Source organism: Brachyhypopomus gauderio, chromosome 1 (genome assembly GCF_052324685.1).
Source record: "Brachyhypopomus gauderio isolate BG-103 chromosome 1, BGAUD_0.2, whole genome shotgun sequence".
Lineage (NCBI taxonomy): Eukaryota > Metazoa > Chordata > Actinopteri > Gymnotiformes > Hypopomidae > Brachyhypopomus > Brachyhypopomus gauderio.
Genome location: NC_135211.1, coordinates 30,319,259 through 30,335,176, shown reverse-complemented (window position 1 = coordinate 30,335,176; position 15,918 = coordinate 30,319,259). Strand labels below are relative to the sequence as shown.

General features: G+C 43.8%; 1 protein-coding gene across 9 annotated transcripts in view; it reads left to right on the top strand.

Moving 5' to 3' along the window:
• Positions 1–15,918, top strand: part of dock3 (dedicator of cytokinesis 3) — a 173,872-nt gene that overhangs the window by 39,034 nt on the left and 118,920 nt on the right. For all 9 annotated transcript variants that reach the window (XR_013131732.1, XM_077008187.1, XM_077008180.1 and 6 more), the window contains exon 3: positions 2,656–2,696. Coding sequence is in view for 8 of the 9 variants with exons in the window: in XM_077008187.1 (XP_076864302.1) it covers positions 2,656–2,696 (41 nt within the window). In the remaining variant the exon portion in view is untranslated. The remainder of the gene's footprint in view (positions 1–2,655; positions 2,697–15,918) is intronic.

The window sequence follows — 15,918 nt, the reverse complement described above, 5'->3', positions numbered from 1 at the left end:
CCAGCTAACTAAAGCCCTGTTGGGAGTCATGTGACACATATCAGCAGGTGTCAGTCACACTTGTCTTGGTTGGCTGGTTACCCAGTTTCTGCATCCAGGGAGATTCATTTACTTTGAGATAGTTTTTGCAAGGTTTTTTTTCCATGGTGTTGTCAATCGAGATACGATTATCTAATTTGCATAATCTTCATTGGCTCTAGCTGGTGTTTTTTATGCCAAAATAGCATTTCAGAGTGAAATTATTCCTAAATTAAATAACACTATCAGATGTACTGGATCCTCATTAAACATAAGCGCTGCGTGTGATATATCTACAACAGATATGGTCACTTGATAGGCCTTCAGTCTTGGCTAACTTAACAATTTGTGTAGCGGAGAGCAATCGAGAAGAATCACCTAACAATGAGTGGCAACCACTTAATTTTGCGACAAATCTCCAAGCCAGTTTGAGGCCGCGTGGGAAGGGTGCTAACAAACACGGCCCCGTGGTCGGCTAATGCAGCAGGTGCCACGAGACGTGCGGGACAGATGGCCACAGGTGCTTGCCGCACAGCCAGCCGGCCGTGAATATTTTGTGCCCTCGTCATAGCCAGACCGCAGCAAATGGTCACGAGCGGCACAGGGCCAGAGTGGCGTAGCGTTGCATAGTCAGTCCAGAACCGGGGCTCTTTCCTGGAAACAGCAGTTTGATCTTCACGCCCAGCCCATCACTTACAATGACACGGCAGCCTAGACCCTCTTCTCTAATACCACTCGGTCCTCTGGCATATTGTTATGGATCAAGGGATTTCCTTTTTCCTAATTAAGTGCCTCACCATCACAGGTCCCTATTAATTACTGCAGGACTCCTGCTAATCACTAGCGATTAGGTGGTAGGTTAAGACAGATTATTTGTGCTCTCTTTTAAATGAAAGAAGCCACTTCTATTAAGAGTAAATCCCTAACTTTTTTGTTGTGCTGCTTGTTTGTAGTTCGAGGCAGGTAGATTCTTCCAGACAAAGGCCAAGGGGTCAGAAGGGAGAAATCGATAAATGGGATTGAACAGGAACGTGAATGTATGGGTAAATTAGATTTGGAATGAGGCCAGGAGCTTGTTGCATGGTCAAATGCCATATGACTCCTTTTTGCCAGGCTTGGGATGGTACAGCACAGACTTGGAGACTTGGAATGGGGGGGGGGGGCAGTTATATCAAAAGCATGCTTGCCACTGTGATGACTCTGTATTTTGTACTCTACATTGCAATCTCTGGAAGGATTGCTCTCCTCTGGATCTTAGTTATGCCCCATTTAGAATGCGCATACATTGCCACTTTAAATCTCAGTGTACAATGTTATGTACCTAATTCTGTCCTCACATTGTGCTTTAGGCTCAAAAGTCGACAGTCCCTTCTGTATGCGAATGCATGAGATATTCAGACGCTGGATTAAGGCATCAATGCAGAGCAGTTCTTTAAACCCCAGAGGCTGTCAGTTGGCTGATAGCACTGATAACATGTTAACGTGACGTGCATCGGTGTTGTAAATTGAGGGCTTAGGCCATAAATGACGTATTGTCTCACTGAAGGCCCTGCTGTGTTCCCAACTGGTCGACTGGGTCCCAGTGCCAGTTTCACAGTAGATCTCCGGAGCATAGGATGAGAGGGTGCGTGGCTCTCTCCTCCGTAAGTGAGAGACGGCGTCTCGTGTCACCGACCCGAAGCCCTCATCATCGGTGCAGTCATAGCAGCCATCTGTCAGCTCCGAGCACACGATATACCGCCTCAGTGATCGAACCGGCTCAGGCTGCTTCTGCCCTGTTCGTGTGGCACCGGGGCGTCTGTGCTGGTGGCTTATGAGGTCTGTGGATAGATGGCCTTGGTAGACAGGCATGGATGTTTCCCCAGCGTACAGATCTCATGACAGACGATATGGTATCGCTTCCCTGCCCCAGTCCAGATCATCAGTATTATCTGCTGCGCCCACTGTTTGGAAGAGGGTTTCTTTCATATGGCAGTACATACTTTAGACGATGCGTGCAGATATCTCAAGGAAACGCTCGGACAAACTCCACAATAGAAAATACAGGGAGATTGTGATTGGCCATGCATTCTGCCTTTCCCATTTAGCCAAAATCTGCACCAAACATACCTAATATTGGTTATGGTTATGGTTTATAGCCATCTTGCTTGAGTTCAGACCTACCTAAGGTGAAATATAATGAGGGACATTTTAAGCCATTTAAATGCTTGAGATTTTGTCTGGGTTTAACAGATGGAAAGTTACTGCTAAAACTTGGAGGTGATTTGATAAAAGGGGTTTTGAAGTTAAAGCACAGCTACTGCTAATCAGACATAAGATTCAAAAATGGGTTGGAATCTTCCAGGAATAGAAGCTCCTAAGATTGATATAAAGATTTAATATAAAGTGTGAGTGAGTTGGAGAAAGAAAATGAGATTGAGAGTAATTTGTTTAAAATGTGGTTAGGAGAAGCACTTTTTAAAATAATCTACAGTGTGTTGCATTGTGGGTTAGCTCGTTATTGCTTTTTTTTTCAAAATGCCTTATATATTTTTCATTGATAAATCTTTGTTGTCATGGTAGTTGTGCACGTATCTTGCACTGTTCTGTGTTGATGCTGTTATTCACACTGAATTTGCTCTTGCTGTTCTCTTTCAGGGTGGTGGCGAGGTTTCTCTACCAGGAAACCCACAGTCAAGGTAAAGAAACAGCCCACCCGCTAATGGTAGAGGCCAGCATCTTCCATGTGTTATTCCAGAGGGTTGTGTGTGTGTGTGTGTGTGTGTGTGTGTGTGTGTGTGTGTGTGTGTGTGTGTGTGTGTGTGTGTGCGCGGCACTGAGACTTCATTTTCTGTACAACTCTCATGGAGAAGAAGTAAACAAGGCATGGAGAAGAGTTTTGGATGTCAATGTCACAATAATATATATTTAACATTACATTTGTTTTTTTGTATTACATTATTTTTTATATTACATTACACACCATGCCCATACAGTGATTTGCTGTAAAGTTATTTTTATAAGTGACACAGTAGTCCAGGGTACAGGAACTAGAGCCCAGAATTCACCATTGTAATGCTGTTTAAACTTGGTGAGTTGCATATTTTGAATTGTAGCACCAATCCTTCTCTGAGACTGATGAGCTCAGCTAGTCTAACTTAGAGTGACAGCACTGAGAACCGGAATGAAAGAAACAAGTAAACCTGCCGTTGCATACCAGTCGCACTTGTGTTTTTCTAGCAAAATGCCACGGAGTCAAGAACCGAACAACACAACCTAACGGGCAGGGTGCACTAACAGGCAGTGTGCACTGACGGGCAGGGTGCACTGACGGGCAGGGTGCACTAACGGGCAGGGCAGGGTGCACTAACGGGCAGGGTTCTCTAACGGGCAAGGTGTACTACGACAGGGTTCACTAACGGGCAAGGCGCACTACGGCAAGGCGCACTATGGCAGGGTGCACTATGGCAAGGCGCACTATGGCAGGGTGCACTATGGCAAGGCGCACTATGGCAGGGTGCACTATGGCAAGGCGCACTATGGCAAGGCGCACTATGGCAGGGCGCACTATGGCAGGGCGCACTATGGCAGGGCGCACTATGGCAGGGTGCACTATGGCAGGGTGCACTATGGCAGGGTGCACTATGACAGGGTGCACTATGGCAGGAAGCACTATGGCAGGGCGCACTATGGCGGGGTGCACTATGGCAGGGTGCACTATGGCAGGGTGCACTATGACAGGGTGCACTATGGCAGGAAGCACTATGACAGGGTGCACTATGGCAGACTACCATGTGCTGTTCAACAAACAGATCCCATATTGTGGGTTGTAGAATACACGCTTGCTCCTCTCTTGAAACAGAGATAAAAATAAAAGAGGCTACGGCTTTGTTACGTCCCTTTCAAGATGTTGTTTTGCATGCAACCATTAGGATAATAATGCCACTGTATTTGGAAAGATTGTGATGATGCATAAAAGTGTTGTTGGATTTGTTTGTCTTAACAAGTTTGTAAATGAGAGTGAATCCCAGAAGTGCAGGACTGCTATTGTCTTATGGGGAATTATTTACAGTGGGCTGAATGGAGTCCAGTAAATATGCTACTTTACAGGAATATTTAAAATTAGTAACGTGATGTGACTATGGTAATGTGATCTGCATTAACATCTGGTCATTCATGTTATATTCATGATGGTTCTGTGTTTTTTCCCCAGAATAATTATATTTACCAACAAGTCTTAGTTATACTCATTATATAATAACAGTTCATCAGCTGAACATTTGATTAGTTACTGTTGGTCTACAGGAAACTGTAGCTTGGCTGTGTTGTGTCTCTGCGGGGCTGTCTGTGCTGGAACCCTGATGCACAAGTACGGACCCTCCCAAGCTCCTTGCATCCATCTTATGGATGAGCACAACCTAGCAACAACGACTTCTTTGTTTACATGTTTGTTCACTCACACGTTACCTCTCACCGACCTCACTGGGCACAGGCTGAGATTACGTCAAGGTGAAACAAGGACGCAGCATATGGTGGCGAGATCTTCCTCGGAAGAAGGCGGCTCCAACCGTGTCCGCCACAGCTGTTTCCATCTGCTGTGCAAATGCGTGTCCAAGTACTACCTGACAGCGCCACGTTGGGCTCTGTATCTCCTGGTCTCTTCACTGCTACTCCTGGACACAGCAGCTCTGGCCAGAGGCCTTTACTGTGATTATAACATTACAAGATGGCCTGAACATCTGAATGTATTAGAGTAGAATCCAACTTTCTCAAACAAAGGTTAATGCATTATAATATATATAGTAAAACGCTGGGCCTTACATGATTCATCCAGATATAATAGTGCTAATATTAAATAGGTAAGTAATTATGTAAGTAATTTTTTTAAATAAGCGTAGTAAAAGTGCTTTAAGGAAAGATATAAAATATAATAAAAGAATGTAAAAGTTCATTTAAAAACTAACTACAAAATCAAGATCGCAGTAACGCAAATGATAATTTACAGCTAATGAAAAGCACCAGCTCCTCTGGGGTTCAGGCGTGGGCAAAGGTGCTCACAGCATAAGGGAGCTCAGCACCCAGGCCCCCAGCACCAAGCTACACTGAATAAGAGCATCTGCCAAATGTTGGAAATGGGAATGTATCAGGTCTTCATCCTTCTCTTAAACGTAAACAGATCACCGGGGTTACAAGGAAAGCACCAAGTCTGAGTGCCATAAGAAACAATGGCCACCTCGTTTCTCTGCTGTCAGGTAGTGGGTTTGTGACCCCCACCCTCTTCCTTGTGTGAGTCCCACTGCAACTTCAGTTTCATTGTCTCTTCTGTGTTTTTGTTTCTTCACATGCTCCTGTTTTGATCTGGTTCTCCGCTCCATCTCAAGTAATCGTCTGCACCCGTGTCTTGATTGGACCTTGTTACTGTGAATTTAAACCCTGTCTTATGTCTTTCTTGTTGTCGGTTTTCGTTAGTCTCTGTGTTCCTAGTCTGTGTTGTTATCGCTAGCTGAATTATCCCACATTGTCTTGTTTCTATGTTTATGTATTCCAATGGTTTTCCTGCTTTGCTTGATGGTATTCTCTGTTAGCTGTATTAGTTTGCTATCTGCTGTTGTGTTGGGTTTGTCTTTTATGGTTTACGTTATAGTCTTTGTTCAATTAAATCTTTTCAACATCACGCTTGTTTCCAATCTAATCACCTAATCAAACCCCATGGAATTACAGGAACATATAAAATAATCAGGTTACTGAGGTCCAAACGCGACAAGGTAACGTAAAATCAATCTTGGTCAATACATCAATTCCCAATTTTTATCTGTATTACAGTGTATATATATATATATATATATATATATATATATATATATATATATATATATATATATAGATAAAAATTGGGAATTGATGTGATTTTACTCTAATATATATATATAACCCAGTAGCGAACCATGACCATTAAACCTGGTCCCTCTCCCATCCCCCCCCCCCCCCCCCCCCCCCGAAAAAATAGGTTTCCTTTCCTAATTAACTGCAATAAATAAATAAATAAATAAACTGAGATGACAGTACAGCTTTAGAAATGCGATAAACAATAATATATGTACTAGATAACTTCTTACGCAAAATAAGGTTCACAGCTCCGTGTTCCTCGGGAGCGGAATATGTAAACAACGAGCACGAAGGCATCAAAAGAATGAATCGAAACTAGCTAGCGGTGGTACGCTAACGACAGCTAGCGTCGCCACAGCGGGCGGAAATTATCATACAGTTAAGTCCACCCAGGGAAGATATGATTGGTCAATTTTACTGTCATTTGAAACTGGTATTGCACTGAATTATAACTGCCAGGCCCTCTGTAAATGAACAGTGGGCATCACAGTCCTGATAGGGGGAGACACAGGCTCACAGGCTTCCACTTAACCCCTCACCTTCCAACACAGATTGAATAGACACGGGTGAATAATTTATTTGCTTATATTTTTGTTTAGATGTCGATTGTCAAACTTTAAGTAGATTAAAAAATTGGATAAACTATATATATTTATGTTTTAAGAATATTTTAGGCCCTCTGAGAGGGCGTAGAGGGCCCTGACAGTTCCCACTTTGCTTGCACCTTTGACCGCAGCGTCCTGTGTGTCCGGGTGTGTCCAGACAGCTATATAAGGGAAGAAGGGACTGTGTGAGAGCTTTGAGGGCCAGCCTGGCCAACACTGCAGAATAACCCATGTCTGGACATATATAAAAACAAGTGTCCAGTTTCAAATGGTTTTCCTTTAAGTGAGGAGAGTTCACGGTATGGCAGAACTTCACCATTATGCCTAGCCTGACCTTTAGGAGTGAACACTCTGATAGTGTGTCAAGTGTCTGAGGAACCTCATCCTAAATCACTCTGGAGTCGCATGTTGGTTTTGTCTCATGAGACCTTGAAGAAAACGAAGTCACTTTTGGAGACGATATTTTTATGAGAATGCTTCATCCACTTGGAGTTTTAACTACCGGTACTACCGGCATTTAGGAGCAGTAGGTAAAGGTCAAAGACTCGTGAGAAAATAAGAGACACGCATTTCTGTGCACATTTGTTCAAATTATATGAACACGTATGACTTACGGCTTTGCCTTACAGGCACACACGCAGAATATGACGTGCAGTACTGTACACCAGATTGTCTCAGATTACGTGTAATCATTGCTTTTCACTAGTGAGAAATGGAGGAGTGATTTGTCTAGGTTGTGTTGGTCATGCAGGAGATTGCTTTGCTAACAGTGCTGTTCAGTATGGAATAGGGGTGTGACGATACACTCCACTCACGAGACGAGACGAGACACGATATTGGGTACACGAGAACGAGACGAGATTTTAAGACCACTAAAATTACAATTATATGTAATATATAATTAATTATATGACTGGACAACAGACTTTTATTTACCTGAGTTACACATGCATTTTGAAATGTTTTATTATAACTCTTAACATGCATGATGTAAGCATGAACTTTTAATAAACTTCTTCCTCTACAAATTGAAATTAAAATAAAATTTCATGAAAGTTAAAATAAATAAAAGTATTTCTCCTTTTTTCAAGCGCAAACAATATTACAGTGAGTCCTCGCTTAAGGACGGGGTTAGAGACTGAAAAGTCCGTCGTAAAGCAGTTTTCGTCATTAAGCGTGACCCTAGATTTAGATACACTTTGATCGTAAATACAGTATAGAAAAAACTAACAATGTTCTTGTGCGTACAGCGTGAGAAAGAGTGATCCCGTTGCCGAGATGAGCTTATCATACACAACACTCCACAACAACCCACAACACCACACCCCACTCCACTCCACTGTGCTGCCACTGCTCCTCTGCACACCGCGCAAAATTAAAAAAAAGTAACTCTGATCCGTCGTTAACCAGACCCGTCGTTAAGCGGGGACTCACTGTATTATGTGCAAAACAAAAAGTTATTCTCTGTCAATACAGAGTGCAAATGGTGCAAACAGAGCCTGACCAAGTATGTCACTGAATTTGTTGCAACTACACTGCCATGTTCATTTTTAAGAATATTAGCATGTCCACATATTAGCATATTAGCATCCCCACACTGCTCCCAATATCCTTTGCTGTCTCAACTTGCCAATGCATGTCTTTCTGTCCCTGCTACCTCTGTTCAAGTGAGGTTTGTTGATTTGAGTACTGAGCTGTGGTGGTGCTGTAAATGTCTCTGCATCCTGCTCGTATTAGTCGCGGTGTACGGCATTATTTTCATACAATGTTTGCATATGGTCCGTGTCTTATCAGACACTCTCTTGCCATTTATCATTTGCGCCGGGTACCCAAAATGCTGCCAAACAAACGGTTTGAAATTGGCAGGGGGCATCTTCAATAGTAATACCTGTATTTTCTGACGTCATTCTGGCTGCTTGCGAGATCTCATGACACAAGATCTCGTCACACCCCTTGTATGGAATATAGCCAGCAAAGCCCTTCACCAGGCCACAGGTGTTCTGTGCTGTACACCACTTCACACATTCCTGCAGGTGAGAGCTCAGGGACACGCCTCCATGCCCTCAGGCTGTGTGTGTGTGTGTGTGTGTGTGTGTGTGTGTGTGTGCTTCCACTTCAAATGTGCCATGCTGTAGGTACCAGCCATAGACACCCCCCCCCCCCCCCCCCCCCCCACACACACACACACACACACACACCACCACCACCATCCCCTCCACCTCTCCTCCTCCTCCCCACCCAACAACTACCACACGTCTGTTGCCTGGTCTCCATGCCAACTCACACTAATCTACTCCTGGAGGTGACATGCGGCTGGCGTCAGGCCCGTAACCCGCGTGCCAGGCCCGAGCAGGACAACCCACAGGGCGGATCACCTTTCCCAGCTTCCTCTGCTGTACGCCACGCACTTCTATACCCTCCGTCCCTTTTGACTGGGTACTCATAGTACAGTGTACAAATATTCAAACGTACAGTATGTGTGTCTAACAACACTCAGCATTTAGCCATAGGGTCATTAATGATCCGTAAATAACTATGGTGGATAATTACAACTAGCCAGCAGTTTTGTAACTCTGTCTTAATTAACCTTTGCTAGTGAGATAAAGTCACAGCATAGAGGCCATAGTTCCTGTAATAGACTGTAATAGATACAATAATATTATTACACTGAAACCTCTGGTCTTAGCTTTCTTACTAATATCAGAATTGCTGTATTATTACCCATAATACCAGTATTGAAAGATAATACGTCATATCTGTTGTTTTTAGGTCTCAAGTGTTTCTTCTGTTCTAAATTAATATGGATAAAGTGATCGTTGCAGGTCCCTCACGTCTGACTAGCTTGCCAGCTAAGCATTACTTTATCACCTAATTGGATTCCGTTTCAGTTCAATAACCCTCTGGAGCTACTGGGGCTGGCCAGTGTAAAACTCACTTTTGAAAACTTGACATTGTTATGTATCTGAGGGGGGACTGTTGTGTGTCTAGAGTGAACCGGGCTTGGTCTGAGTATCTGTCCCGGGGCTCCTGCTCCTGACTGAAAGTCTGTGAGCTACATTCTCCAGACGCTAAATATTAAGCTGAGGGAATCACAGTCAGCAGTTCTGTATTGTTCATTCTCATAAATCCAAGACCTAATTTAAGTACATGAGTTTTGTATGGGAGTGAGAGTACTTTAAAGAATTTACAGATGGCAATTTGAGAGAAACTTTCCTTGGTTCTGAAACTTATTCAGAGTTTTATAATATCCAAAGAGATATATTTATTTTCATTAAAATGTACTACTGATTGATGTGAGAAAAGATGACCTCATCTCACCAGCTTCCATGTTGTGTTTTATGGACGTCAGAAAACATTTCCTACTGACCTCTGGATGCAGCGTTCCTTGAGGAAACACTCTTTATTTAAAAAGAGGCTTTCTTCTTTTCATGCTGTGGTAAATATAAGCCGATGTCTGCATGGATCTTCTGTTAGATTCCAAATATTGGTCAACTAGTGATGAATTAGTGACCCTGTAGCTTAGAAATGATCAGTAGAACATGGGCCCAACTCCACATTCACGTGTAATTCAACCTTCATGCACTGATACAATCAAACTTAACATGCAGAAACACAAGTGACCCACAGGGTTGTGAGGAGAGAAGCCTACTTACAAAAACCTACTTCTGTAAGCACTGAGCTTTTGCCATATTGGGTGAAATTTGGACACCAAATTAAAAACTTCATCATCTAGATTTTTATATTAAACCCTATGATGCAGGTAGAGCCCATTTTCAATGCAGATTAAGAACAGTAGACAACAAGAATGCATGTGAAGGGCTTGGCTGTGTGTTACTGTTCTGTAAGGAACCCTACATGGAGGGACTACATATGAGGACAAAGCCCTCGTGTCACTGACATGCATGTCAGACTCTGCTCATACGGAGACTGCTGAGACTCTTCGGTAACACCTCAGAGGCGGGTTTATTTCAAGACAGCATGACACATCCGTGCATTCGTATTACATGACTGATAATTATGTGCAATACATTAAAGGATGAAGCATAAAATGTGTCACATAAAATAAGTGTGAACTGTTATAAACGGTTGCAAGGCTGCTGTTATGTACAAACAGCATTAAATCATAAGGGTTTTTTTTCTTAGCATTGCCAGAATGGTTAGTGTGCAATGGTCCCTGTTTTCCTCATAGCCTGGTGTGTGCATGTGCCAGTGCCTATATGCTGTATTTTACCTTCTGTCACTCATCATCCTTGAACGTTTTTTTTTTTTGTGCGTTTTTTTGTCTCACACTGTCCACATGACCCTATTTCCTCATGGCCCACACATGGGGGACAGAGAGGAACAGGAAGACGGAGAGATGTATGGAGGACGTGTGGGAGTAAAAGCATCCAGTTACTGTAGCTTTTTGTGTGTGCGTAAATACACATATGAGACATGAAGTAATCTGGAGGGGAACCAAAGATTTCTGCTGGGAGGATATGGGACGTGATGAGATCATGGTCACGTGTGTTGACGTTTGGTCATGTGACCACCTGGGTGCCAATACTGTAGCCCCCACACACTGTAGACTCATCTAACAGGTAGATGTGGAAGAAAATGTCAAATCTCCCAAGTGAAATCACTCATGGATAGATTTGACCCATGACCAAGTAAACAGGTGAGAGAATCAACATCCTGGGAACTAACTACTCATTCTTTCCATGGTGGTTCCATGATATAACTAAACTTTTTATACTAAATGTCACCATCCCACTCTCCTCCAGGCAAAATGACAAGAAATTACTTGTTAGACTGGCACAGAATGAAGCGCTCTAAGATTATCATGGATGCTGTACAATGTGGAAAACAATAGGACTCTTTCTGATTGACAAGTGTGAATGGCAGACTGTCAGTGGCATGAACAGTGTGTCTTAACTGAGCAGAGTTGGGCTATTGACTGACCTGAATGGCAGTGGGTCAGACCTCACTGGAATTGCGATGAATACTTTTCCTTGGCACTTTCTACTTACACAATTTATGCATTTGTTTAATAATTGTTGCAGTTGTCATTTTTGCTGTTCCAGCGAAGAATAGCAAGTAATGAGTTTTAAAAGATGTCTGGAAGGACAGGGCTATGTTCAGAATTTTTAGGCCATTTAGGAAAATGTCAGGGTCACCTGTGTCATGCTGATATGAACCTGGCTTGGGTGATTCAGAAATGGGGCGTATTTTTGACAGCCTACCAAAAGCTTGTTTATAGTCACAATTGGTTTATAGACATCAATTATCTGCCAGGTTTTAAGCATCCCAAACTGTGTCCCCTCTTACAAAACTCCTGCAGTATGATTTGAAGTGAGAGCAGTAGATTTTGGCAGTCAGCCTTAGATTGATGAAAACAAATTCGTTGTTATTGAGAATGGTGAGCTGAGAAAAAAAAAGATCTAGGTGTTACTGTTGTAGTGGGAAGAACATAAATGTTATTGCATAATTCACTCACTGGCATGACCAACAGTCATCTTTTTTAAGTTATTGCTGAGTCATATTGATGATAATCCATCCATTTTCATCCCCTTATCCGGGTTCAGATCGCGGGGACATTACCCTGACCAAAGAGGCCCAGGTTTCCCTCTCCACAGCCACCTCTTCTAGCTCTTCTGGGGGGTTACCAAGGCGTTCCCAAGACAGCCAAGAGATATAATGTCTCCAGCGTCTTCCCTGGGTTTCCTCCCAGTTAGACATGCCCCGAGAACTTCCTCAGGGAGGCGCCCCGGGTGGCATTCAGACCAAATGGCCGAACCACCTCAACTGGCTCCTCTATACATGGAGGAGCAGTGACTCAGAGTCTCTCCCGGATGACTGTGCCCCGTACCTTATCTCTAAGGGAGAGTCCGGACAACCTGCGGAGAACATTTGAGCCACTTGTATTTGTGATCTCATTCTTTTGGTCACTACCCAGAGCTTGTGACCATAGGTGAGAGACGGAACGTAGATTGACCAGTAAATTGGGATCTTTGCCTTTTGGCTCAGCTGTCTCTTCACAACAACGGTCCGGTACAGCGTCCAAAACACTGCAGCTGCAGCACCAATCTACCTGTCAATCCTTCCCTCGCTCGTGAACAAGAACCCGAGATACTTGAACTCCTCCACTTGGGGCAAGAACTCACTCCCAACCCAGAGAGGGCACTTCACCCTTGCCCGACTGAGATGCGGAATCCTGAAGCCACCAAACCGAACCCCCTCCACCACTTGGCAATACTGAGAAATTCTGTCTATAAAAGTTATGAACAGAATTGCTGTCTGTGAACCCACATTGTTCCTCTTGTAACTGAGATTCGACTATCGACCGGACTCTCTTCTCCAGAACCCCTACACAGACCTTACAGGGAAGGCTGAGGAGTGTGATCCCCCGAAAGTTGGAGCACACCCTCCCGTCCCCTTTATTAAAAAGGGGAACCACCACCCTGGTTTGCCAGTCCAGAGACACTGTCCCCGATGTACAGGCAATGTTGCAAACATATGTCCGCCAGGACAGTCCCAGATCCTGGCCTAGCACGTCGCCTTGGCTAGTCCCCCTAATTGGCTGTCCTCTGGTCTCCTCACCGCCCCCTGGTGGCTGCCCGCCTGGCTGCACCCGCTGAGTCTGGATGCAGTCCGGGCCGAGTGACTCATTCAGCCTTCTACTAAACTTCCAAAGCCAGTTTTTGTGATTTCTGGAGGTATCCTTGTAGTGGGGAGAAAATGTGTTATTGCATAATTTACTCACCGGCATCGCCAGCTGCAGTTAATGGTGAGTCACGTTGGTGATGACATGATAAGGAAGTTTTTGTTACTCTGCGAGAACATTGATTTTGTTTCTCACTTCAAAAAGGTACTTTTGTGTGTGTTCTTCCCAAACAGCACCATGTCAGCAGTGACCCTAGCTTAAAGAACCATGTAAGTAATGTTAGCAAAACTGCATTCTGTCAACTGGGAAATATACACAAGGTCTGAGAAAAACCACCATTTTGGACCACCAAAGAGCTCCATCTCATCAGCTCCAGCTCTTGAAATCCAGACTGCATATGTCTGTGGAAAAACGAGACAATTCTCAGTCAGCTGCACTGACTGTCTCTGTCTTTCAGAATTGACGTCACAATGTTCCTATTAATCTTCAAATGCTTTAATGGTCAAGTCCAGTTAAAGATGTTCCTGTACAAGTTCAGATCTAGCAGCAGTAACGTACAGGTGTCGCCCACCAGCTGATCACCTGCGTCATGCTTCCTGATTGTAAGGAGTGGGGAGGGTGGGCCACTGTGGCTTTATTGTCCACACTGAGTAAACACTCTTAGTAAACAATAACAATGAAGACGGGAACACGCTGGGACGGGAAGACGAAGAAGACGTCATGCTCTCCAGCAGCAATGTGCACACACTCTCTCTCTCTCTCTCACTCTTCAATATTATGCAGCACTGACAGTCAAGATCAGTGGGCTTAAATAGTGCAGGGATAACAAGACACAGGTGAATGATATGATGACGTAGGTACTGGGGTGACTGCAAGTGAGGGAGAGGCTGTAGGTGTGTGTGTGTGTGTGTGTGTGTGTGTGTGTGTGTGTGTGTGTGTGTGTGTGTGTGTGTAGGTTTGTGCGTGTATGTGTGTGTGTGTGTCTGTGTGGACGTCTCTCCCACATAGCGGAGCAGGCTCACAGTGACACTTTTACCATTTTGTGTGTTTAAAAATAGGCAAGGCAGCCTTTACTTATTATTTTTAGATGAACTTATTATTATTATTATTATTATTATTATTAGGTAGTGGTATGGAAATAAATGCTGGGAAAAATGGGAACTGGTAGAGCTGTGTGGTACCAGGATGTAGATGGAGGGGAAGGTCTGTGTGGTACCAGGATGTAGATGGAGGGGAAGGTCTGTGTGGTACCAGGATGTAGATGGAGGGGAAGGTCTGTGTGCCGTTGTCTCCACATTCCTCAGTCCTGTCTGCTTCTGTTTAGCACTTGCTGTTCACACCAGTTTTAGAACTCAGACCCTATCTGTGCAGCTTAGATTTATGGGTAATGTAATAAGAATGACACATTTTCATTCTTCTTTAATTTTAATTTGCTACATTTTTATGAAGTACAGGAGTGTAAACAGAAACATGAGAACAAAACCAGAACAAAAGTCTGAAAGTCAAGGGCCTTCGATTTATATGATAAATTCACTTTTGGTCAGACTGGGTGTATTTTTGAGGAATGTTTAGGTGACACCTCGACAAAATGGCCTCGGCAAATCTTCTTAAAGCTTGTAAAACATTGTGTGGGCATCTGCATAACTGAGCTACACGAGTCATGAGAGGGTAAACCATAGGTCCACCAGCGAGGAACTGTGGTCCTGCCCTCGTTGGCTCCTTCTCCCAGTAATGAAGAACGATGCGTCCCACTTTGCCCCCTTTCTCAACGAGTGCGCTTGGCTGATTGATCCCGTGCCTCATGCTATGTTTCACTTAATTGGAAGCGAGACTCCCGATGCCAGTGATTCTGCCCTTTTTTCTTCCGAAATCCAGGGCGTTTGTTTCTTCTCAGAGTTTCTATTCCCATATCAGCAGCCTGGACCGTCGGCCCTGTTCCCCAGAGACGAATTTCTGGCTATTAGAGTAGATCATTAGTCTTTATGGCAGTGGAAAGGCGTCTTGCTACCACACACGGAGGGAGAGTAGCTGGAGGCAGGAGGGGTGGGAAGGCCTGACTGCCATTAGCTCTTCTTTTAATCAACATCAACGTGAGTTTAGGATCTTTTAAAAAGTCATATAGCTTTATCTTGACATGGATCGTGGATAATGAATCCTTGACACGTAACATCATAACGTTTCCATTTTCTTATGAGAACATTGGCACGACTTAATGAAACACCATCAGGAAAGGAAACATTAAGTACTGTCTGGGAAATCATGCCAGATGCTTGGCCTGCAGTTGATTTCTGTTCTTAGGTCACCGTCAGATATTAGCGAGCCTCTTTGTCCAGACTTTCCCTATGAACTTCGTGCAGCATACTTCATGCTGCTGTCGTTTTGTATGCATCTTATAGCAGTGCTGTTAACCTTTTGGAGAGTGCACTGTAAATCCAATGAGTTATACTTTTTAATCGATGGCCAACCCTATTGCCTCATCTCAGCTAAATAATTGATTTGCTCATTGCTAAAAGCTTTAAGTGCAGCAGGCGACAGTCAAGCCATTTTGTGACCAGACGCATCAACTTATTTTGACAATGCAGTCAAAACAGCATCATCTGGGTTTTTCCGAGGCAGTAAAAGTCCACGACGGCTCACTAGGGAGCATTTCTCTTCAATTATTTGCTTATTTGCTGAAGTAAAAAAAGTGGATTCTCTCCATTCTTCCTGGAAAAGAGCAAACCGTCCAGGGTGTGTGGAAGATGTGCCCTAGGTGCAGGCCTGTTTCCCATAATCACCTCAGGTCTT